The following is a 24,926-nucleotide window of genomic DNA, read 5'->3' as shown; positions in this document are numbered from 1 at the left end:
TATACTAGCATTTTATATACACCATGGACATGCTATATACTAGCATTCCTCAATCTGATGCTTTAAATATTCTTAGACAAGTACTCTCTAAGTCTGTAGACGTAGGTAATTGCTTGGATCTTCTGTTATCCATGGCTGATTTTGTAATCAATAGAAATTATTTCAAATTTGATGATATCTTTTACATCCAAAAGAAAGGCGTTGCGATGGGAGCCACTGTGGCCCCATCCATCGCCTGTCTATTTATGGCTGTCTTTGAAGATCTTTATGTTTATTCTTCTGCATTTTTCTCTAAGATCCTTGACTAGAAAAGATACATTGATGACATTTTTGTTATTTGGCAGGGGTCCCAATCCGAGCTTGAGGCATTTTTAGAATATCTTAATCATTGTAACTGTAATATCCACTTCACTATGACATGTCATCCAACATCTATTAGTTTGATGGATGTTCAGTTATCTTATGATAATGGGAAATTTGATACATCTATTTTCCAGAAAACTACTGATACCAACTCTTTACTTCATTATTGGGACAAATGCTAAGACTTAAGTGGCTTTGTTCCTCCGATGTGAACTTTAAAATCCAAATCACACATATGTCTCATAGATTCAGACAACGTGGTTATCCCACTCAAGTAATTAAACACACAGCTAAGCGTGCGATCCATGCTGAGCGTCAATGGCTCTTTCTCTCTAAATCTTCTAAGGATAACTCAGATGAAAGAATCACTTGTGTGCTTCCGTTTTCTCCGCTCTCTACTTCTGTACAGAATATTGGCCATCATTGGCATTTACTGGGATTTCACCCTGAGTTTAAAAATATGCCTAGGTTTGCTTTTAAACGAAGTAGAAATTCGGGTGAAAGTTTAACACATCGCCCTCTTCACATGTCAACTGATCCTGTAGTTGGATTCACCCCCCCGCGGGAAATGCAAATACTGTCAATTTTCTATGAATACCAATAATGTCTTTATTGCTAATGTTAACATCAATTTTGAATTGCGTCATAAAACTGACTGCAACTCTATGCATGTGATTTATAGCATTTTCTGCCCCTGCCGCAAACTTTACATTGATCAAACTAAAAGGGCTGTGAAAACCCGTATCGCTGAACACTTAAGCTGTATTAAAACTCAAAAGATCAATTCTCCCCTTGTTGATCATTGGATCCAATTTAATCACACATTAGCTGATGTAAGATTTTGTGTTTTCAAACAATATACTTCGAAGAATGGAAGTGATATTTCTCGACTGCTCACCATACCAGGAACAAGAGTTGATTTTTTCATGGCATACTGTGATTCCTTATGGACTTAATAGAGAGATTGAGTGGCTGGTATTTCATTGAGCCTGTTACTTTGTGGCTATTTCTCTATTTTTGCCTGTGCTGTTGGCGCAGGTGTTTAACCTTTTCCAGCTGTTTTCTATGTCCTTTTATATATACCTTTATAAACCGCTGTAGCTCCCTCAAGATTTTGCTACGAGACTTTGCGATGAGATCTTGTGATGCGTCGGCGGTTTCGACCGTTGCTCCTGATTCAGCCTGTTTCCTCTTCCTACCCAGTATGAATGCCAGCATTTATTTTAGTTTATTTCGTGTTTCTTTACTTTGTTTTGCACTAGTTTGTGCTAGCTTTACTCTATGTCGTCGATGACTTGCTTTAGTTAGTTTTATTCATTCATAGATGGGTTTTCTGTGTTTTCCTCCCTCTAGTGTAGTTCTTCCTCTTGAAAAAAAGTGATATCGAAACACGACTCGTGTTGAGGGAGTCGAATTTGTTCTGGATTTTGAAATGAAATTATATTTATGCTTCACACCTCGCACTGGATGGATTTATAAATGATTTTGAATGCGTGACTATTGCATTTGCACTTTTTCTGGACATTTGCACTTATTGGGACATGGATGCACTTAAACTTTTGAATTCAAGTACTCTTCAGATGGTTAAGGACGGACAGACACTCAGCTTCCCAACATGCTTTTAGATAATAGCAGTACAGTCTGAATTTCATCCCGACTGCTTTTTAAGCTAAGTGACTATTTATTTGTTCATGAGCTATTTATGATTGTTTGAATATAGAGCTGTTTAGGTTGTTAAACATTATGAAATATGATGAAATGTTCCTGTTCCTTCTTCTGAATTGTCTTTCTTTTCTTTACTGTTTTTATTCTATATTATGACATTATAAACTTATTAAATTAATTTATTCATTAAAGAATTGTTTGAACTAAATGATTTGAGTACATTTGAGTAGTGGATTCTCTTTTGTTGAAATGTAGCTGATATCCAAAACTGCAGCCAACTGAGACACCATTATCTGTCAGTCTTCTCTAATCAAGGCATCCAACCTGTCAATGTGCTCTTGCATGCATAATGTTGACTGACGACCAGAACAACCTTTGTCGGTTACACCTGTTCTTCCTGCTTTAAACCTTTTTACTCACTCATAAATCTTTTGTTGATTCACGGTGCTATGTCCGTACTAGTTCAATATTAGACGGTAAATTTCCATAGGTTTCACTCCCTCTGCCCATAGAAACACACTGAAGAAAATAAATAGGTTTCAAGTTTCTTCTCAAAAGTATAAAGGTTGGACTCCAGTGAAAATCCACAACTTTGGATCTGAAATCTAGTGCCATTGGGACAACGATTTAACACCCCTACCAAAGGGAACTTTTAACAGGTTCCGAGAAATAGAGTGAAGATTACACAGAGGATACATATACACAACAGACTGCAATGATAGTAGGGCTAGATCATGCCCCAGCAACTTAAATTGGGATGGCATCTCAAGTCTAGTTAATTTTTGTGACCAACCTTCCAACTCTGACACTCAAGAGAATTCATTAAAACAATCAAAACACAAATAAAAGCAGAACAAGGAATCCAGGAAGGCATGTATGTAAAGCTGTAGAGGGTTCTGTACACTTGGTATCAAGCACAATCCTGTGATCCACCTGTACAATTGTTTATTTTTAGAAAATATTTTCCTAGTTTTACTAGTTGTCAGAATGACTAAACATACATGAATCACCGAGTTAAATCGCATCATGCAAGGCAGCAAAAAAATAGTTTCAGGGAAGTGGGGCTCCAGAAAGAGGAAGTTGTATTAAAGGGCTTTCAAGAAAAAGGCATGGGTTTGCAATAGGCAGCTGTATGGATAGAACGCTGCATTACACTTCATATTCAGATTATGCATAGGACAATACTAAAGCAATAGGCAGCTGTATGGATAGAATGTAGGGTAAAAGCAGTTAGAGACTTGCAAAAGGGAAGCCTAGAAATAACTGGCTGAAAGCTATGCCTCAGAAGAAATTGTACATTAAAAGTGTCAATGACCTATTAATTTACAATTCCTGCTGCATTACACTTCATATTCAGATTGTGCATAGGACAATACCTAAAATACAGGCATAGTGCCATTGTTTTTGTCCTAAATGGTCAAACTAAGCTGCAGATGAGGAATAACCTAATGATAAAACAGTTGCTTCAGCACCCTGAGGTTATGGGATCATTCGCAGCACTGCTCCTTGTGACCCTAGACAAAGTCACTTAAATCTCCATTGCCCCAGGTACAAACTAAGTACCTGTATATATGTAAACCACTTTGAATGTGTAACCACAAAAAGGCAGTATACAAGTTCAATCCACTTCCCTAAAGTTTTTAAATGGCACATTAACATATCATTCTAGGGCAGGGGTGCCCAATAGGTCGATCGCAATCAACCAGTAGATTGGAAGGACAACGCAATAGACTCGCATTGCCTCTGCGTTCTCCCTGCTTCCCAGATGCCACAAAAGCTAGGCAAGTGCAGCCACTGCACAAGCACCAGGCCCACAAGCCTCCCCCGACGTCAATTCTGACATCAGAGAGAAAGTTCCAGGCCATCCAATCGCTGCCTGGCTGATCCGGAACTTCCTCTCCGATGTCAGAATTCACATCTTGGTTGGGGGAGACTTGTGGGCCCGGCACATAGTTGGGAGTGAAGTCATGGGAAGGAATAGAGGGAACTATGAAGGGATGAAGTGAATTGAAAGGGTTAATAGCTGGGACAGAGAATGTTGCTATGAAGAGTCAGAAGTGTCTGAAGGTTTTAAAGCAAAGAGTGACAGACTGATGGAGACAGAAACTTGAAATGGAGCTGTGGCAGTGGAGAAAAAATAGGCTGTGAGGGTGACAGGAACTCAGAGAGGGAGCATGCGCTGTAATGGGGGAAGGGAACAGAGAAAAATACATAATTTGGGAAATATGAGTAAGAGCAGACAGGAAGAAGTGTTTGCTGGGGGCATTTGGCAATGGTGGAGGTGGCTTGGGGGGGCAGGGGAGAGAAAAAAGACAGAAAGAAAGGGGGCAGGGAGGGAGAGAAAGAAAAAAAAAAGAAGGGGGCAGGGAGAGAGACAGAAAGAAAAAAGAAGGGGGGGCAGAGAGAGAGACAGAAAAAAGAAAGGGGGGCAGGGAGAAAGAAAGTCAGACAGAAATATAGAAGGGTAAGGGAGAGAGAGAGAGAAAGAAAGAAAGAAAGGGGAGGGGGCAGGAAGAGAGTAAGAAAAGGTTGGGGGAGGGAATGGAGTGTGTAGGGTGGCAGGTAGGCAGAGAGGAAGAAAAAGTTGGACTCTTGGAGGGACAGAGAGAAGATGTTGATTGGAGAATGGAATAAGGCCTGGAGGAGAAGCAGCATGCAGGAGGCAGAAAGAAGGGAATAAATATTGGATGCACAGTCAGAAGGAAGTGCAACCAGAGACTCATGAAATCACCAGACAACAAATGTAGGAAAAATGATTTTATTTTCAATTTAATGATCAAAATGTGTCCATTTTGAGAATTTATATCTGCTGTCTATATTTTGCACCATGGCCCCTTTTACTAAACAGCAATAGCGTTTTTTAGCGCAGGGAGCCTATGAGCATCGGAAGCAGCTCCGAGCATTCAGTACAGCTCTCTGCGCTAAAAAAATGCTATCGCGGTTTAGTAAAAGGGGAGGGGTATATTTCTCTATTTTTGTATAGTTGTTACTGAGGTGACATTGCATATTTTAAAGTCACCTGTCTTGACCTCTTTGAAAAAAATCCAAATCGAATATAAATTATAATTAACATTTCTCTGCGTACAGTGTACTTTATGTTTTTTTAAATTTTATTATTAGTAGATCATTTTGATTTGGTCATTTTAAAAGTAGCTCGCAAGCCAAAAAAGTGTGGGCACTAGTGCTGCCCGATTCACGATTCGAATCGGTTCACCAATTCACTTCAGGTAAATCGATTAAAATCGATTTAAAACAACAACAACAAAACAAACAAACAAATAAAAAAATTGCCCTCCCAAATCAGTAATTGACCCTTCCCCTCTCACCTCCTAAAGCAGGAGCGGCAGCACTGCCTCTTGCTGGCCAGACGCTGCCACTCCTGCTTTAGAAGGCGTGTTGTGAAGTGCTGGTGTCCGGCTTCTCCCCTGCCCTCCAGCAGGTATCTGGCTTTCCCCCTGGCCTCCCGCGCACCATTTACCTAATATCAGCAGCCTGCAGAGAAGATCGCTGGCGCTAGCGATCCTTGCAAGCTGCCATAGGTCTTCGGAGCTATTTCTTCTGCCAAGGTCCCGCCCCCTCCTCTGACGTCAGAGGCAGGATCGCGGCAGAGGAAACAGCTCCGAAGACCTATGGCAGCTTGCAAAGATCGCTATCACCAGCGATCTTCTCTGCAGGCTGATATTAGGTAAATGGTGTGCGGGAGGCCAGGGGAAACACGCAGGCCTTCTGGGGGGGGGGTGCACAGTCCTTCGGGGGGGTGCAGTACTTCTCCCAAAAAAATATGCGACGTTTACAAGTAATGCAAAACGCAGCGGTCAGACTGATCTTTGGGCTAAAAAAAGTTCGATCACGTGCAGTGTTCCCTCTAAGCGGGCGGGTGTTGTGAGCAAACTTTTTTCACTGTGAGCCAAAAATATCGGGCGCCAGCAAGTTATGAGCCAACTCGCCCGATTCTCCTCTCGCCGCCCTGCCATCTGCCGTACGCCTCTTCCGATCGTGCGCTGTGACGAGAAACGTGTGCGCTGCGATGTAATATTTTGTGCGCCAGCGCACGCCAGCGCAGCTTAGCGGGAACACTGGTTCAAATGGTTTTATTTATTTCCCCAAATTTATTTTTGTTATACGCATTGAAAATATTTGATATTGCGTTTAAATCAAAATCTCAATAAACTTGAAACGAGTGCCCGTGAGATTGTGGGAGGGTTAAATACTCAAAACTTAGAAGTTTTTGCTACGCCAGCTTTCTGGTATCTTTACATACAGTGGCGTACCTAGCATATGTAACATCCGGGGCCCATCATTTTTTGGCACCCCCCCCCATCTGTAAGAAAAACATGATTTTTAGTAACAAACCACACGTCACACATGAGTACCTAGGAAAAGGCAGCATCTTACATATTGCAGTGAGCAGTACATCAATACACCCATTGTAAAACTAAACAAGCCAGACCAGCACAGATCAATCCTACACCGTCAATCCTAACAGAAAACCATGTCTTTCGAACACACAGAACACAGAAAACACCTTCGCCTAGTAAGGAATATGTAATCACAAACTAACCCCTCCCTCTTTTACAAAACTGTAGTGTGGATTTTAGCTACGGAGGTAACAGCTCTGATGCTCATAAAATTCTGAGCATCAGAGCTGCTACCACCAAGGCTGGTGCTAAAAACGCTTCACAGTTTTGTAAAAGGGGGGATAAAATAAAAATACATAGACAAAGGTTAAATTGAACCAGCAAGAAGCTGGACTCTGCATACAATGCTTCACAGAAACAGTGACACATGTCTCCTAAAGCAATAAATAAATAGAAATTTTTTTCTACCTTTGTCTTCTGTGGTTTCTCCTTTCCTCATCTTCTTGTAACTCTCTTCCTTCCATCCACTGTCTGCCGTCTCTCTTCCCCTATATGGCATCTTCTCTCCTTCTATGCCCCTTCCAGAAACTGTATGCCTCCCCCTTCCATCTCTCCTTTCACCCCATTGGTCTGGCATCTCTCTCCTCGCCTTCCCTCTCCCACACCTCTCCTCATAGTCTGGTATCTCCCCTTCCCTGATTCTCTGGCATCTCTCTCCTTTCCTTTTCTTCCATCTTTCGCTCCCCCTCCATGCTCTCACATCTCCCCCTTCCTTTTCCCTTAGACTGGCATACCTTCCTCCTCCGCTCCAAGCCCTGGCATCTCCTTTAATTCCCTCCCTCATCTTCCTTCTCCCTCCAGCTGGGTACCGCAACACTCTTCCCTGCAGCTCTGCACTTCCCCACAATTGCCATGCTTCGGTTCCTCTTCTTCCTTCCTTCCTCCCCCCCCCCCCGCGGGACCCTGCGGCACCATCAACTCTTACTCCCTCTAATGTCGGCCCTGCAGCTCCAGACTTCCTCGCACCTTCTCCCCTCCCCCTTTGGATCGCTATTATTTTAAATGTTATAGCCGCGGAGCTGTATCCATCAGTGGAGATGTCTAACCTCGGCCTGCCCCGGAACTCTTACTGCAACAGTGACTTCCTGTTCCTGCCTAGACGGGCGTCTGCTGCAGTAAGAGTTCCGGGGCAGGCCGAGGTTAGACATCTCCACTGATGGATACAGCTCCGCGGCTATAACATTTAAAATAATAGCGATCCAAAGGGGGAGGGGAGAAGGTGCGAGGAAGTCTGGAGCTGCAGGGCCGACATTAGAGGGAGTAAGAGTTGATGGTGCCGCAGGGTCCCGCGGGGGGGGGGGGGGGAGGAAGGAAGGAAGAAGAGGAACCGAAGCATGGCAATTGTGGGGAAGTGCAATCCCCCCAATGCGTCCCCTTACCTTACCGACGCGTGTGTGCGCTGTGAAGAGAAACTTTGCGCTGCGATGTAATATTTTGTGCGCGAGCGCAGGCCAACGCAGCTTAGCGGGAACACTGATCACGTGTCACCCTACTACCGGCAGTTGCATTGGCTACCGATGGAGGCACGCGTAAAGTTTAAGTTCGCCTGCTTCTGCTTCAAAGCACTGTACGGACTTGCCCCTAAATACATAACCGACCTTTTCTCCTTTTCAGCCAACAGACACAAGAGGAGCTCACACTCCAACTTCGTTTCCCCCCCCAGTTAGAGGTTGCAAACTGAAAAAACACCATGAACATCTTCTCTCACATCAGGCAGCGCTATGGGGTAGGGACCTAGGACAACTGCTTTCGCCCACCAATTATGAAGTTTTTAGGAAACGTACAAAAATATCTAGACAAATGACCCTCTTCTCTTTCCCCCTCGATATTGATCACCATATCCTATTAATCTCTCTATCCTCAAAAATGGATTTCCTGTCCCACCAACTCTCTTTCTTCCTCCCCTTTTAAGTTCAATCAATTTGTACCTTGCTTAATCTTTCGTAAACCGCATAGAACTTCACGGTATTGCGGTATATAAATTGTTATTATTATTATTACTTCAGGGGGGACAGGCCTTCGGGTGGAGGGGAGACAGATCTTCAGGGGAAGGGGGACCTGGTGTAGAAGTACACAGAGGGAGGGAAAGAAGAGGGATTCAAAGAGACGTGCATATGCCGGACTTTGGGGGGGGGGAAGAAATAATGGGTCTAAAAAAAGAGGCGTGGGAGAGAGATGGTGGATAATGGGATTTAGGGAGGGAAGGAACAGAAAGGGAGAGAAGTTGGACACAAGGGATGGAGTGGAGGGGGGATAGAGATTCTGGATAGGAGGATAGTTGGGAAAAGAAAGGGAGAGATGGTGGACCCTGGGGTAGTGGGGAAGCAGGGAGAGATGCTGGATGAAAGGATAGTTGAGAAAAGGTGGATCTGTGGATGGAAACGAAAAAAAGGAAAGTTGCCAGACCTCTGGGGGAGGGATAGGAAACAGAAGGGGAGGACAGAGATAGAAAATGGATGGTTAGCATGGAGAAAAAAGAAAGAAGGAGACCCTGGCAAGCAAGTTATCAGAAGACAACCAGAGCTTGGGACCAACAAGATTTGAATAATGACCAGACAACAAAGGTAGAAAAAATAATTTTATTTTCTGTTTTGTGATTACAATATGTTAGATTTGAAACGTGTATCCTGCCACAGCTGGTGTTAGACTGCAAACGTGAGCTAGGATTTAACAGAGAGAGGAAAAGTCTTTTTTGTTTATTTTGTGTACACCACAGCACCAATGTGGTTAGGAGAAGGCAAAGGGGGTAAAGAGGCTATAAAATAAACCCACCAGGATATTTGAAAAAAAAAAAACACCCAATTGAGCAGGAAGATCAAATTGAAAAATCGATTCAACAGGCTGAATCAAATCAAAATTTTTTTTCCTAAATCAAGCTGAACTTGTGGGCACCCCTGCTCTAGGGAAAACATTTATTTTCTTCAGTGCTCTGAAAAGTCTTATTACTAGTCAGAATTATAGATTGTACTTTGGTTCAAAACATGTCTAAAATATAGGGCTGTATATTTAATACATTTTTAACGCAATTAACTCATTAGAATATAATGTACATTAATTTTTAATGCATTAATCGCATTTTCCCAGCTGCAAGCCAGATTCTCACCCGCTCACTCAATCTGCAGAATAAACTCAAAGAATAGAGATCGTTGGATGATGACCTTCCAGGGCAGTTGTGCCTGGGGAGCAAGGAGGGAATAAAGGAGGCCCCCTGTGCTTCAACTATAATCTACTCACCCTAACAGAGGACTGGGAGCTTAGGAGTCCTAATTTAGGACCTCCTACTGTTTGTTAGCAGTTAACTGGGTGACCCTCGTGGGGATGAATGCTGGAATCTCACATAATCTAATCTGATTGGCTTCTTTGACTGGGTAACTAGACAACTGGATGCCGGGGAGTCTCTGGACGTGATATATTTGGACTTCAGCAAAGCTTTTGATAGCGTCCCACACCGCAGGTTATTGAACAAGCTGAAATCGCTGGGATTAGGGGACACACTAACTGCATGGGTTAGGGACTGGCTACAAAAGGTAGTGGTTAACGGTACCCCCTCCAAAACGTCAGACGTGACCAGTGGAGTACCACAGGGCTCGGTCTTGGGCCCGATTCTATTCAACTTATTCATAGGTGATATGACCCAAGGGCTTAGAGGAAAAATATCTTTGTTTGCCGACAACGCCAAACTATGCAACATAGTAGGCAAAAGCATTTTGCCTGACAGTATGACGCAGGACCTACTACTACTGGAACAGTGGTCATCGACTTGGCAGCTATGCTTTAATGCTAAAAAGTGTAAAGTAATGCACCTGGGTAAGAAAAATCCATGCAGAACTTACACACTAAATGGTGAGACCTTGGCTAGGACCACGGCGGAACGTGATTTAGGGGTGATCATTAGTGATGACATGAAAGCTGCCAATCAAGTGGAGAAGGCTTCCTCCAAAGCAAGGCAAATGATGGATTGTATCCGTAGGGGTTTTGTCAGCAGGAGACCTGAAGTGATAATGCCACTGTACAGATCCATGGTGAGACCTCATTTGGAGTATTTGTTCAATTCTGGAGACCACACTACCGGAAAGATGTGCGGCGAATTGAGTCGGTTCAGCGAATGGCCACCACGATGGTCTCGGGGCTCAGGGATCTCACGTATGAAGAAAGGCTAAATAAATTGCAGCTGTACTCACTAGAGGAACGAAGAGAGAGGGGGGACATGATTGAGACGTTCAAATATGTTACGGGCCGTATCGAGGTGGAAGATGATATCTTCTGTCCTATAGGTCCTTCGACCACCAGAGGGCATCCGCTGAAAATCAGGGGAGGGAAATTTCGTGGGGATTCCAGGAAATACTTCTTCACAGAAAGGGTGGTCGATCATTGGAACAGTCTACTTCTGCAGGTGATTGAGGCCAGCAACGTGTCAGATTTTAAGAGAAAATGGGACATTCACGTGGGATCTCTAAGGGAGTAAAGTCAGGGGGGTGGGTCATTAGAGTGGGCAGACTTGATGGGCTATAGCTCTTTTCTGCCATCATTTTCTATGTTTCTATGTAACTTGCAGTAAACCCATTTCTGGACTGAAAAGATTCACTGCGACTTGGTTATTGGACAAAAACGGAGATTCATGTGATGACAGTATAGGTATTCAAGTCCTCTAGACTCTTCTAATGTAAACTAAATACAGCACACCCTTGAAGTCTTGGATGTACTATAGCACACTGCTGCAATTTGGGAGATAAGTAAAGTGTTTATTTTCTCGAAGTTATTTTTGGTCAGCATTGCAATTGTGAATTGGATATGTCGGACGCTGGCAGATAGTAAAGTCAGTACAACCTAAGATTTATTTAGGTATTTTGATTTCTATCCCATCCTCCCAGTAGCTCAGAACGGGTTACAAGCCAACACTCACAATGCAAAATATTTTGGACAGTTCAAAGACTATACAGAAACTTAAGTACAGTAGATTGTAGAGATTGTAATCTATATTGTCACAGTGTCACCCCTGTGCCTGTAAAGGAAACACTGCAGTACCAACAACTTCCTTTACATACCAGTTCTAAAACTGACAAGTTACCTAGAACCTGTTTTAATTTTCCAAAGAAGCTAACATCAGGGAAAGGTCAGAAACTACCAGTCCCAGCATGCTCCAGGGTGGAAGGAATACAAACCAGGGCTAGAGTTGTTAGTACAACCAGCCCAGGTGTAAAGAGATGTAATCAGCTGAAACAACCCAGAAGATGACTTGCGTGAGATAGGGAAGCTCAGCTGGGTCTAGTGCTAATCAGTACAATGTAGCAGAAAAAAGAGTGGCTGTTAGAAAGCAAGGGAAGTCCACACCATCTCCCAGATGCAGACTGACTGACTTGGAATGGAGTTTACTCCAGCACAGGGCTGGAAAGCAGCGAACAGCTCACTCACCAATTGCTCAGGTAAAAACCTCTAATGCTGAACTAGCTTCTAATTATGAGGACACTGAAATGGAACAAGAGGCTCTGGAGGAAGCAAACACCTGGGGCATGGAATCTGTAGAGTGTGGAGGTGGGGCTGATATAGAAGCTTTGGAGCTGACCTAGAATCTGCCATACAGTAAAGAGGCTTGTGATAAAGAAGAATAGATTGTGATTTGAAGCCAGTGTGCCTTGCACTTTGATTTATTCCGGGGTGTGTTGCAGGAAGAGGATTTGAGGGCAAGGCAGAAAAATTGCCCAAGGCCTTGCCAGAACCTAGAGGCCAATAAGGTACTGTGTGGCCTAGTTTTGATTATCTCACCTTCTGCTGTTTTGTTTTGGGGATGTTTGTATGACTTGCCTGGTTTCTGCATTGTATGACTAATGTGACCATTTATTTTTTTCATCAAAACGGGACATCTATTAATATTCAGTCTTGCCCCCAATCCCGCCCTAGCCCCACCCCCAGCCCTACCCTAGCCCCGCCCCCAATTTCTTCCATTCATTTTCTTGTATACACAATATCTTATTAATTCATAATGGTAAACATAAAATATTTTAAAAACCCACAATGCACACTGTACGCAGAGAAAATATTAATTATCATTTACGAGTTTCAGGGTTTTATCAAAGATGTCAATATGCAATGTCACCTCAGTAACTATAGAAAAATAGACAAATATAGTGCAAAATATAGACAGCAGATATAAATTCTCAAAACAGACACATTTTGATCACTAAATTGATAATAATTTTTCCTACCTTTGTTGTCTGGTGATTTCATGAGTCTCTGGTTGCACTTCCTTCTGTCTGTGCATCCAATCTTTCTTTCTTTTGCATTCAACATTTCTTTCAGAATCCAGCCCCATCCCCTTTGGGTCCAGGTCTCTCTCTCTTTTCTCTCTGTTACCCTCCCCAGATTCAGTGTCAGTTCTCCTTTCTACTTTTGTTCCAGGTCTCCCTCTCTCTCCCCCCCCTCTGTTTGAACCTCCCATAGTCATGCATCTGCCTCCTGTCTTTCCACTTTCATCAAAGCCTTTTTCTCTGTAGTCTTTCTAATGTGTTTACAACCCTCCCTTTCTCTGCCTCTTTCCTTCTTCCCTCCCAGCAGATTTTAGCATATCTCTCTCCTCCTTTTTTCCCCTCGGATCTAGTATCTGTCTCCTTCCTCTTTTCTTCCTCCCAGGTCTGGTATCTGTCTCCTCTCCTTCTCCCTTGCTCTGGCATCTCTCTCTCCGCTCCCTTCCTCCTGTTCTTCCTTCTCAATTTATTTTCTGCCTCTGTCAAAATTCTTTTTTACTATTCAGTCCTCAATTTCCCTCTTTCACTGTGTCTACCTACAGCTTGCCACCTCTTTCCCTCACCCCTTCCAGTAACTAACTCTATCCTCTTCCCTCAATCCTGCATGTGCCCTTTTTTCTTTCTCCTCCTCACTTCCTTTCAGTGTCTGCTCCCCCTGTCCCTCACACTTCCATTCAGCGGCTGTCCCTCCTCTCCTCCACACTTCCATTCAGTGTCTGTTTCCCTCTCTCTATCCCTTCCATCTACTGATCACCCTCTATCTTGCCCCTTCCATTCACTGCCCTCTATGCTCTTTCCATCCAGTGTCCGCCTTCTCTCTTCCATATGGCATCTTCCCTCTTTCTATGCTCCTTCCATAAACTATCTATCCTGTGCCCCTTCTTTCCTTTGTACATGATTGATTTCAGCTCTGTCACCTCTCCGTTTTTCTCTCTCTGTCTCCACCCCCTCCCTTATGCTCTGGCATCTCTCTCTTCTCCTTTCTTTCCTTCCCCCATGGTCTGGCATCATCCCTTCCCTGATTCCCGGCATCTCTCTCCTTTCCTTTTCTTCCATCTCTCCCTCCCTCTCCATGCTCTGACATCTCCTCCTTCCTTTTCCCTTGGTCTGGCATACCTTCCTCCTTCCCTCCAAGCCTTGGCATTTCCTTTCATTCCCTCCCTCATCTTCCTTCAACACTCTCCCCAATTCTCTCCCCCTCTGCTCCCTTTCCTCCTTGTCACCCCAAGGCCTGGTGTCCTGAACTTCATCGGGCAGCAGCAGCATTCACAATTCACTGCTGTTGCCGGCTTCAGGCTTTCCTCTGTCGGGTCCTGTCTTCATGAAAACAGGAAGTAGGCAGGACCCGGCAGAGAGCAAGGCCTGAAGCTGGCAACAGCAGCGAATTGTAAACGCTGCTGCTGCCCGAAGAACGTAATGGAGCACCGAGGCAGATCACTTCTCCCAGCCGAACCCCCGCTGACCCTCCTATCTCTCCCTCCCGACCCTTCTAGCGAGTTGACAACCTCCCTCCAGTAGCGTCGGCAGCCGCAGCAAGCTAAACAGGCTGCTTCACAGCTTTCTCCTGCCCGCGAATCCCTCTGCCGCGTCACCGATGACGTCATCAGTGACGCTTCACCGGCAGTAGAAAGCCGCGAAGCAGCCTGTTTAGCTTGCTGCGGCTGCCGACACTACTGGAGGGAGGTTGTCAACTCGCTGGGAGGGTCGGGAGGGAGAGATAGGAGGCTGCAATCCCCTGTCCCGTTGTCCCCACTCACAGCTTTGGGACGCCCTCTCTGAAAACGGGACATTTCGGGCGTCCTGAAGCTGTGAGTGGGGACAACGGGACAGGGGATGTGAAAAAAGGACTGTCCCGTTCAAACGGGACGTATGGTCACCTTATGTATGACTAAACCAGAAGAAGCAGAAGAAAAGGTGAAGGTGAACTGAGTTTAATATGTTTTTCTTTGTTTTTGAACCATCATTGAAACTATTGTGAAGCCATAATAAGTGCTGAACTGCACATTTTCTTTTCCACTTTAAAAGTTGTCTTTTGGTTACTACCTTTCTCTACTTCACACTCCAATCTCACCTTACCGCTCGGCCAAGGTCTGTGTACTTCAAGCAAGGCCCTAGCTACGGCCATGCCCAGTCACAATATTGAAAGACCGAATAGAAGGAAGGACAATATTTTTGTTTAATCACTTTTTGCACAAAGAGAGGTCCTGGGATGTTACACACATGTTCACCCGATTGTGTTAAGAAAAATAATTAACAACTCTGATTTAAGGTTCTTGTTCCCTTCACGAGTTGTGAAAACTGAGCTTTATTGGGAGTATGTTTCCTTCTTAGTCAAGTTATAATATACCTAAAAGGGCTTTCTCAATAATTCTACTGTCTTTTTTTCCACTGAAGGAAATTTTTGGTGACTATATTTGGCATTTCATTACTGGGTTTATTTGTTTAAAAGTTCTTCTAATATTAAAACAGAGAAACAGAGAAAACCGAGGTCAAACAAAAGCTATATGGCCTATCTTGTCTGCCTAACCATGCTATTATCCACTCCTCTCCCTTACAGATTCAATGTACTTGTTTCCAAGTTTATTAAAAATTTGTTATATCGCCTAATCAGGTTTCTAGGCGTTGTACATTAAAATAAAATACATATATTATAGTTAAAATTTAATACACATGGCACTGAGGGCAATTATATGTCAGAACAAAACATTTTGGATGTACATAAACAAAAGGAAGAAGAGGTAGAACTACAATCTTAAAAGAAAAGAACATAAAAGGGGAGGGAAAAACGGGAGAAGGAAAAAAGAAACGGATCCTCCAATTGCCCTTAGGAGGACATTTATGTTCCAAATGCATTATTTTTCTGAACTTACTTCTGAGTTTGCCCTCTCATTCCAGAGTTTCTTATAAGTCTTATGGCACAAACCCTGTAATATTCTTATGACCTTCCTCTGAACTGCCTCAAGTCTTTATGCCCTAGAAGAGATGTGGCCTCTAAAACTGGACACAATACTATATGTGGGGGCCTCACCAACAACTTGTACAGGGGAATAAACATCTCCTGCAGGTTATGCCTCTATGCAGCCTAGCATTCTTCGGGCAACAGCTACCACATTTTCATACTCTTTTATTGCCTTGAGAATGGAGGAATGGCCTAGTGGTTAGAGCAGCTGCCTCAACACCCTGAGGTTATAAGTTTGATTCCCACTGCATCTTCTTGTGACCCTGTGCAGATCACTTAACACTTCATTGCTCCAGGTACAAAAAGTACCTTTCTAAAATATGCAAACCACTTTGATTGTGTAAACCACACAGAAAAAGTGGTATATCAAGTTCCATCCCCTTTACTCTTTCAAGCACTTCCTTCTTAACACAAGACTACCAAATCTTTAGGCTCCACGAGTATTTGAAAAATCTCACACTCCTTTCTTTGACACTTTTACTTTTGGAACAAACCGATGAGCTTCACACTTATCTTGTGCAGATATGAGGGTAAATCAAAAAGTAAAAGCAAAGTTTAACAATTTTAATAGAAGTAACTGAGCAACTGAACATATCACTTTTCCACATAGTTCCCATGCAAGATGATGCATTTGTTGTATTGTTCAACTAGCTTCTGAGATCCTGTAGAAACTGCTCCCAAAGCCAAATGAGTACCGCTTCCTTTACTTCATCATGCTTTGCCTTTTGCTCTCCAAGTCAAAGTGATGCAACCATGTCTCATCGCTGGTGACAATGCTCTCCAAAATACTCAGATCTTCATACTGTCTGAGGAACTGGGCCGCAACCTCCACATGCTGTTGCTTGTGCAGATCAGTAAGCTGTTTGGGAACCCATCATGCGCAGACTTTCTGTATCCCAAGTCATCATGCATTATGGCAGATGCAGACCCTAGCTGATACTCAAATTTGCAGCCAACTGAGAAACCGTCATTCATCAGTCTTCTCTAATTAAGGCATCTGCCCTGTCAATGTGCTTTTTGCATGTGCGATGTTGCTGGGTGACCAAAACAACTTTCATCAGTTACACCTGTTCTTCCCACTTTAAACCTCTTTACCCACTCATAAAGCTTTCATTGGTTCATGATGTTATGTCCATACCAAGTCAATATCCGAAGGTGAATTTCCACAGGTTTCATTCCCTATACCCAAAGAAAGCGCACTACTGCACGCTGCTCTTCGATAGTGCAATCTTGCAATGGAGCTTCCATGTTTCTGATATCATGTCTGCCACATGATTAAAGGCCAAACGCTGTTCTGTGTGTGGACAAACTATCCAAAAGGCAATGTATGAGTACATATGTTGCATTTTGCGAACTATGTTCCAGTTATCAAATAACTGCGTGGGGATATGATCGAGACCTTCAAAATACTGAAAGGAATTGACAAAATAGAGCAGAGAAGATTATTTACAATGTCCAATTTGACACGGACAAGAGGACATGAAATGAAGCTAAGGGGGGGCAAGTTCAGGACCAATGTCAGGAAGTTCTGCTTCACACAGAGAGTGGTTGACATCTGGAATACTCTCCCAGGGGAGATTATTGCGGAATCGACAGTCCTAGGTTTCAAAAGCAAACTAGATGCATATCTCCTTGAGATAGGCATATAAAGATATGGTTGGCTATAAAATAAGCCAGGCGAATACCTAGCAGGGCCTCCGCGTGTGCGGATCGCCGGACTTGATGGACCGAAGGTCTGATCCGGAGATGGCGCTTCTTATGTTCTTATGTTCTTATGTTAACAATTGCTTTTAATTTTTGATTTGCCCCCGTATCAGCCGTAGCTCTTCTAAAGACTATCACTACAGATCTCAGAATCATTCTCCTTGGTACCAATCTGGCTTGCATATTCTCAAGAGGCAGCTCTGTGGTACAGAGAGAAAATGGTATAAGTACTATTCTTGTATTCCATTTTAAAATAGAGTATAGAGAATACAACTCGGCTATATGCTCTGCTAAAAGAAAATATTATACTGATACAATAAAATATGAAGTTAATAGATCACATACTCTCCACATCCTCAATCATTTATTGCCAGCTTCTAATTCTACAACCCCCCTCCCCCTTCTGTTTCCTTTGGCAAAATAAAATCTCAAATGTATCCACATGAGCTGCCTGGAGGAATGGAGGAGTGGTTAGAGCTGCTGCCTCAACACCCTGAGGCTATGGGTTCAATCCTAATGCCGCTCCTTGTGACTCTAGGAAACTCACTTAACCCTCCATTGCCCCGGGTACAATAGTTAGTTTGTGAGCCCGGCAGGACAGATAGGGAAACTCTTAGGAGCAAATTCTCTAAACAGTGCCATTAGTTAGGTGGCAGTAGGTGTCCTACTGCTGGCTAACTTAATCATTTTAATTGGTTCAATCAGTGCAGTAATTGAGCTGATTAAAAAACAATTAAACGCCATTTAAAAAATGGAGGAACCCTTAAGCACCTCTAAAATTGGTGCCTTTGTCCCAACTAAGGAGGCGCCTAAGACCACTGTAGATGTGGTTAATGCCAGAAGTGGCCTTAGACGCCATTAGGTGCCTCTGTAGACGCGATTCTTGTGAAAGGTAGGCGCCAGACATGTAGGCCTTTCAAACACTGACCTACATTTCTGTCATCTATCTTTCACGTGGCTGTGATTCTCCAAACAGCGCCGTTGCATGATTGACACGTGATTGGTGCCACTTTTGTAAGCGACCATTTTTGTAGGTGCCATTTGGAGAATTCTAGCTTGTAGCCTCCCAGAAGACCTCCAGGACCCAACAGTCTGAGGTGATGGCCTGCCAAGACCTGGTATCAGAATTTCTTCTTAGTGGGTGCTGCAGAGCAGCTTCCTATGGATGGCTGGTGTTGGGAGCCTCCAAACCTAGGCTTGGCAGCCTGAGAAGAGCACTGCCCAGAGGAGGCCCCAAAGTACTGACAGGAACACCTGAAGGGACAAAAAGCAGGGCACCTTGAACCCCTGGAGGGTCAGGGGCTGTTGACAGGCAAAGACTTGGGCCTGCAATCCTGCACACTAGCCATGAGGTTATCCAGACCTCTGCCAAACAGGAGATGCCCCTGGAAAGGCAACCTGGTCAATGTTGCCTTTGAGGACAAGTCACCAGACCACTATCCACAGTATCCTATGGGCTGAAATGTAATAGGCCGAAAGCTTGCAGAACACCTTCAGCATGTCATACTGGCATCCGCCATGAGTCCACCCCCGAAACCACCTCCGAAACCAGAAGTCAAGATCCTGGTTCACGATGTGTCAGAATCATGGCATAGCTCATAATGGCAAACCCTGGCCATAAAGGAGGCAGCTGTTGCCGTCAAGTCAAAAAGTTGCTTAAGGATAAAACCCACTCCATGGTCCTGGACATCATTCACGTCCACCCCCATCACTGGAGAGAGAAGTGCATTTAGTAACCTGTGCCAGCGATGAATCCACCTTCATGGACGCATAGCGCTGGTTAAAAGCATCCGCCATTGGATAGAGCCATGACAGGGCCCGAGAGCATTTCAAGGGGCCCTCTGGCACCTCCCAAATGTCCATGAGTATCTTAACTATGTCAGGACGATCAGGAAAAGTAGCGGACTGCACATTCTGCAGCGACAGGCTGCCCAACCTCCAGCTTCAACTCCTAGAGGGAATCAGATCAAATCCACCAAACGCATGGGCTAAAATAATCTCTGCACCGTAGGATCCTCATCCAGATCAGGGGGTCTACCTGGATCTTGGTCCTGGAGATTCACAAGGGCCACAACATCCCTCACTGTAGTGATACCCACCTGCATAATTAAAGGCATGGTAAGGGCACCCGGGTCAACCACTGATACAGCCAGCATACTAACCGGGATCACAGTGGGGGAGCAGGGAAGAATCCCCATGCCTTGGGAAGGTGGTGTCCCCAAAGCTAGCGAGGATGCTTGGAGAGAGGCGGTTAGCATCAATTTCTTAGCCAAATAAGCCCAAATAAATTCAGGAGAAAACCCATCATCTGAGGAAGGAGCTGCCTCCTGTGGACCCTTCTTGGAACTCTTGGAGAACTGGTGAGATCTGGCCACTGAATCATGTTTGTGTTTCGCCAGGAAGACAATTGCACTCTCCTCGGAGCCCAAGTTTGACATTTTCCCGTAGCAGGAACAGCAGCAGGATCCCCTTCAGAGGTCGAGGGTACTAGGGGCAAATAAATTTCACCATCCTCCCATGACATAGAACACATGGAACACAGCTACTCACCAGACAGCCATCCACCTCAAATAAGGCATGAGTCCGAAGTATCCTGCCTTGGTAGCTCCATCTGAATGGTTTTCTTGCAAAAACGAAGCTTGTGGAGGCAAAACATAACTTAAAATTCCAATTAAGAAAAATCCAAGAGGGCCACTGAACAATTTTCTAAAGAAAATAGCTCACGAAAAGCACAGGAACCCCCCCCCCAAAAAAAAAAAGTGACAATTTTAGGATTTTAGTCGTAAAAGAGACAAGAGACAACTCACAAACTGCCCAAAAAACACTTTTAAGGATCTCCCCAAAATCTCTGTAATAGACTGTCAACTCTGCATTCACTGTGCTGTGCTGGAAGGCTGCAGAAAGAAGCTGAATCAGCTTACAGGGAGATCCTTTGCCTCAACAAGCTTTGCAAAATGGACTGCTGGTCTTCCGACAGCCAGGGACATCCACAACCAGAACATATCAAGAACACAACCTGGTGGAAGGGCACAGTCTGCCCTAATCATGGACACACCTCCACACCACCTGTGCTCAAACCCAGTAGGGATGAACCTGGGGTAAGCCATCTTCCCAGGGTATGATCCCTTAGCCCCGATCCGAAAGTGCAGGCTGTCCAGAGGGTGCACTGCCAGGCAGCCAACCCCCTGGAAACAGACTTTCACCAAAGTCTGTGATCAACCACAGCCAGAGCTGTCCCCACAGGGAACCTCTGCAGCACAAGGGTGGAATTCGTGAACAAAAAAACCTGAATTTAAAGAAAATAAACACGAGCAAAGAAGACAATTTCCTACAGTATGGCTTGTAGAAATGAAACTGGATTCCTGGGGGGCACTCCTGGGGTAAGAGGGGAGGGACTCAAGACTGTGTAATGAGACTTCCTACAAGCTCTGGCGAATATGGGAAAATAACACACTAGTTTAGGAATTGTACAAGAATGTTTAATCCAGTGGGAGTTGAGGAAGTTTAGTTTCTGCAAAATCTGAATCTTAAAGGAAGCTATGCAGTTAAAATAAAAATTTCAACTCACAGATTGTAGCTATTCACTTTACAGTTTCTGGTTCTGAAATCCTTGGATGGTCCAGTTATTCTAATTAATACAGATTACTATAAGCTTTTTCTTTTGTTGTACAGGAGGGTTGGCAAACCCTGCTCAGATAATATGCAGGAAAGGTAAACATTTCCTTTTTCCAAACAAAAAAAGTAAAACTGAGGATTGGTGCCTCATCACAGTCTGAACAGAAGTCCTATTCAGTGGTTCTCTAAAGGGTATAATCCAAGACATCTATCAAAGCTGAACAAAAGAAGTTATTTCATCATCTTATATAGGAATAGATTTTAAAGTCTCACTCGACTAGAGCCCAGGTTTCTTCTTGAGCTTAGTGTAGGTCTGTCCCAATGGCTGATATATTTAGAACAGCAACTTGTTTATCTTACATTCTTTAAGTAACTACTACTGGATGGATATACACACCAGGAGGGTATAGCCTTGGGGGCGTAGCTCATGTCCTGGCTTCTCCCTTCCCGGTCTAAATCTCAGGAAAAGTATATTCCAAGCATGTGAACTGGCCTGGCAGTAGAATACAGAAGGTAAACTTTATGCTTACTCGTTACTTTCCTTTCCTTGAGATCAGTCAAATTAGTCCAGAATCCAAATGGAAGCCAGCAAAGCTTCCAAAGTTTTACTGTATGATGGAGCAAGGAGAGGAAATGGAAGAGATGTATTTACCTTTCACTCAACTGTTGGAATTCTTGATTTGTCATGCTGTCTTTCCCCTTAGTAAGGTGTACTGCTATAGGGGAAAGAACAACAGGCAAACCTGTTTATTGTTATTGGTTGGGAAGTTGGTTTTAATTATTTAGTTAGCTTTGACCAGAACGTATCAGCAAGTTCCTCTGCTGCACCACAGAAATATGAGGATGATGTCAACACAAAAAGCTTGTCAGGACTGATCTGGTGAGACTCGAGGAAGAGAGCCTAACAGGAAAACTTAAAATTTCATTATCAGTGGTAAACCCCCTCACTAAAATGCATACTACATTATGATCATGAGGAATTTTGAAAAATTATTCTAAGCAATAATTTAATACATATACTTACCACCAGTACAAATTATTTTCCAATTGTGCACAGGTGTAAAGAGCACAACAGTGCAATGAGACAATTCGTTCTCCTTGCAGCTCAGAAAAAATCTGTGATGTGTGTTCTAATTTAGAAGCTACAGAGCTTAATGTTTCATCCACCCAAGTAGCAACCTAACAAAGAAAAAACAGTTTAGAGAGAGACCCATTTATTAAAATCATGGTTTGGAGCAAATTGAAGCTGTGCTCTAAAAGAAATCTACAGTATATTTTAAAACCATAGAATTCTACTGTATTAAATACTCTTAACAACTGGACAACTCTCAATCATACGGAGGGACTACTCGCTGATAAAGTTTATTTTCATTTTCATTTCTGCATACAGCTGCTTTTCAATGAAGTCAAATACTCTATGTCAAGCTTGTTTAACCATTGGCCCTTGGGCCAGAACCCAGACCTCTGTCTGCTTTTATCTGGACCTCAGAAGCATGATAATTCATGTGGTGCTTATAGCAAGATTCCTGCTTCCCTCATCATGACTCAGATCTCTATAGGTTTCAGCTGAGCAGCGCAGGAAGTTTGGTCTTGCGGTTTCAAGTCTTATAAGAAGTTCAGATTGGATTGGTCTCATGGTTTCAAGTCTTATAAGACTTGAAACGACGAGACCAATCCAATCTGAACTTCTGGCACCATGCAGCTTAGAATTGCAGAGAGTCGAGTCACGGTGGGGAAACAGGAAGCCGGTTGTTCTGCAACTGAAGCACGGTGAGGGGAAAGAAACTGGGTAAAACCTGGAGAGCACATGAAAGAGAGCAAGTAGATTAAATGAAGGAAGAGAGAGAGAGAATAGTTTGGAGGGGATGACACACTTGTATTTTGCCATAAAATATAATGGTGCATGTTTTGGCCCTCCAAATATTACATAAAATAAAATGCAGACTCTGATAGAAAAAGGTTGGACAAGTCTGCTTTATGTCCATTCCATAGTTGGAAATGGGCACTCCTGAAATGTTAGGCCAAGTTTTACTTCAGTATAAAGAGCCAACCCTATAAGAGTAAGGAATGGTTTAGGATTCGTGAGGGTGAATCGTGAATTATTTCCTTTTTCTTTCTTTATAATTTGTTTTTTTGAAAGTGTATCATGTCTCCCCATTAATGTGGGCTTAGAAAGGAATTTTGTATGAATGTTATATAATGCTAATATCCAAGGAAGACCTTTTTTAATTTTGTATTATCTGATATTGTAATCATTTAAATTAAAAAAAAAAAAGAGCCATCTTTACCATAGATTTAAACTTGGCATCAACTGCAAGACAAGTATGCATAATATTGGAAACCTAGTTCTTCATGAAGTTCAATGCATGCAAGTTAATTAACACTGTATTCAGTCTATATCCAGTGAATACTCAAGTCTGGTATGAGAGTTCATCTAGAGTCACAGAGAGATCTACACTTCGAAAAAAAAAAAAAAAAAAAATCTCATTCTGTTTGATTTTATATACATGAACTGTCTTGCTATAATATAAGAAAGGCAATGTATTGAAGTCAATAAACCATAAAGAACAATGACTGTTGCTGTTTTCCAGGTCTTGCTGCATCTGAGTAGGTAGATTTTGCCATTTTAGCCATCATGCTATGGCTTTCTTCGGGTATGTTGTGAGGTCTGCAGTTTGTCTTTGTCTGATCGAGAACAGGGAGGTCTGTTGGTCATTAATTTGAATTTTGGCAGGAATGCTCGTTGGTCACAAATTTGAAACGTGGTTGAAATGTTTGTTGATCACAGATTTGAATTTTGGCGGGAAATTAGAAAATTTCGCAGGAACGTCTGTTGGACTCAATTTTAAATTCTGGCGGGGAAGTCTGTGGATACATTTTTTTAATTCTGACAGACAAAAAAAGGGGGGGGGGGGGGTGGAAACTTTTAGATGGAAGGAGAAGGCATTTGTCCTCGGCCCCAGTCCTTTTTTGTGCTGAATTTCTTTTGGATGAGTAATTCCCATACTTTATTGATAAAGGCCAGACTCAGAGGAGATGTGATAGAGACTTTCAAGATCATGAAAGGTATAGAAAAGGTAGAAAGGGACAGATTCTTCAGCCTATTGGAAACCACAAGAACAAGGGGGCACTCAGAGAAATTGAAAGAGGATAGGTTTAGAACCAATGCCAGGAAATTCTTTTTCACTCAGAGGGTAGTGGACACTTGGAATGCACTTCCAGAGGTTGTGATAGGACAGAGTACCCTACCGGGCTTCAAGGAAGGATTGGATAAATTCCTGAAGGACAAGGGGATTGAGGGATACAGTTAGAGGTAGAGATAGGTTATGAAAGGGCTTAGATAGAAGGATAAGGGGATTTAAGGGTTTAGACAACGATCATCTTACAGGTCAGGGACCTGATGGGCTGCCGCGGTAACGGACTGCTGGGCGCGATGGACCTCTGGTCTGACTCAGCGGAGGCAACTTCTTATGTTCTTATCTCCTTTGAAGTTATTGGGGTATCTTGCTATTTCCCGCCAGAATTCAAACCTATGACCTACAAACTTTCCCGCCACATTTCAAATTTGGGACCAACAGACCTCCCTGTTCGCAATCAGGTCAGTGAACCCATTATATATAAAGAAACTGCAGACCTCACAACATACCTGGCAGAAAATGGGAAGATACCTCAATAACATAAATAGAGATAAAGGGCTCTTCATGAAGAAAGTCACAGAATGATGGCTGAAATGTCTGTTCTACCTACCCAAATGTGGCGATACCCAGAAAACAGCATCAATCATGACACCAGCCACAGAAGCGTAAGAGAACATAAAGAGCAATGTCCACATCATGGGAAGATTACGGTATGTACCTACCTCGTTAATCTTCTTTTTAGGAGATAGGATTGCCAGTCTTGAAGGGTTTATGCCCCTTCACCTACGGGGTGGATGTAGAGAACCTCATTTGCATTTTTCCA

General features: G+C 43.3%; 1 protein-coding gene across 8 annotated transcripts in view; it reads right to left on the bottom strand.

Moving 5' to 3' along the window:
- Positions 1 to 24,926, bottom strand: part of UBR5 (ubiquitin protein ligase E3 component n-recognin 5) — a 1,080,924-nt gene that overhangs the window by 719,211 nt on the left and 336,787 nt on the right. For all 8 annotated transcript variants that reach the window (XM_033933084.1, XM_033933089.1, XM_033933086.1 and 5 more), the window contains one exon: positions 21,991 to 22,145. In XM_033933084.1, the coding sequence (XP_033788975.1) occupies positions 21,991 to 22,145 (155 nt within the window). The remainder of the gene's footprint in view (positions 1 to 21,990; positions 22,146 to 24,926) is intronic.

This window comes from Geotrypetes seraphini, chromosome 2 (genome assembly GCF_902459505.1).
Source record: "Geotrypetes seraphini chromosome 2, aGeoSer1.1, whole genome shotgun sequence".
Lineage (NCBI taxonomy): Eukaryota > Metazoa > Chordata > Amphibia > Gymnophiona > Dermophiidae > Geotrypetes > Geotrypetes seraphini.
This window is presented reverse-complemented; position numbering and strand designations above follow the sequence as displayed.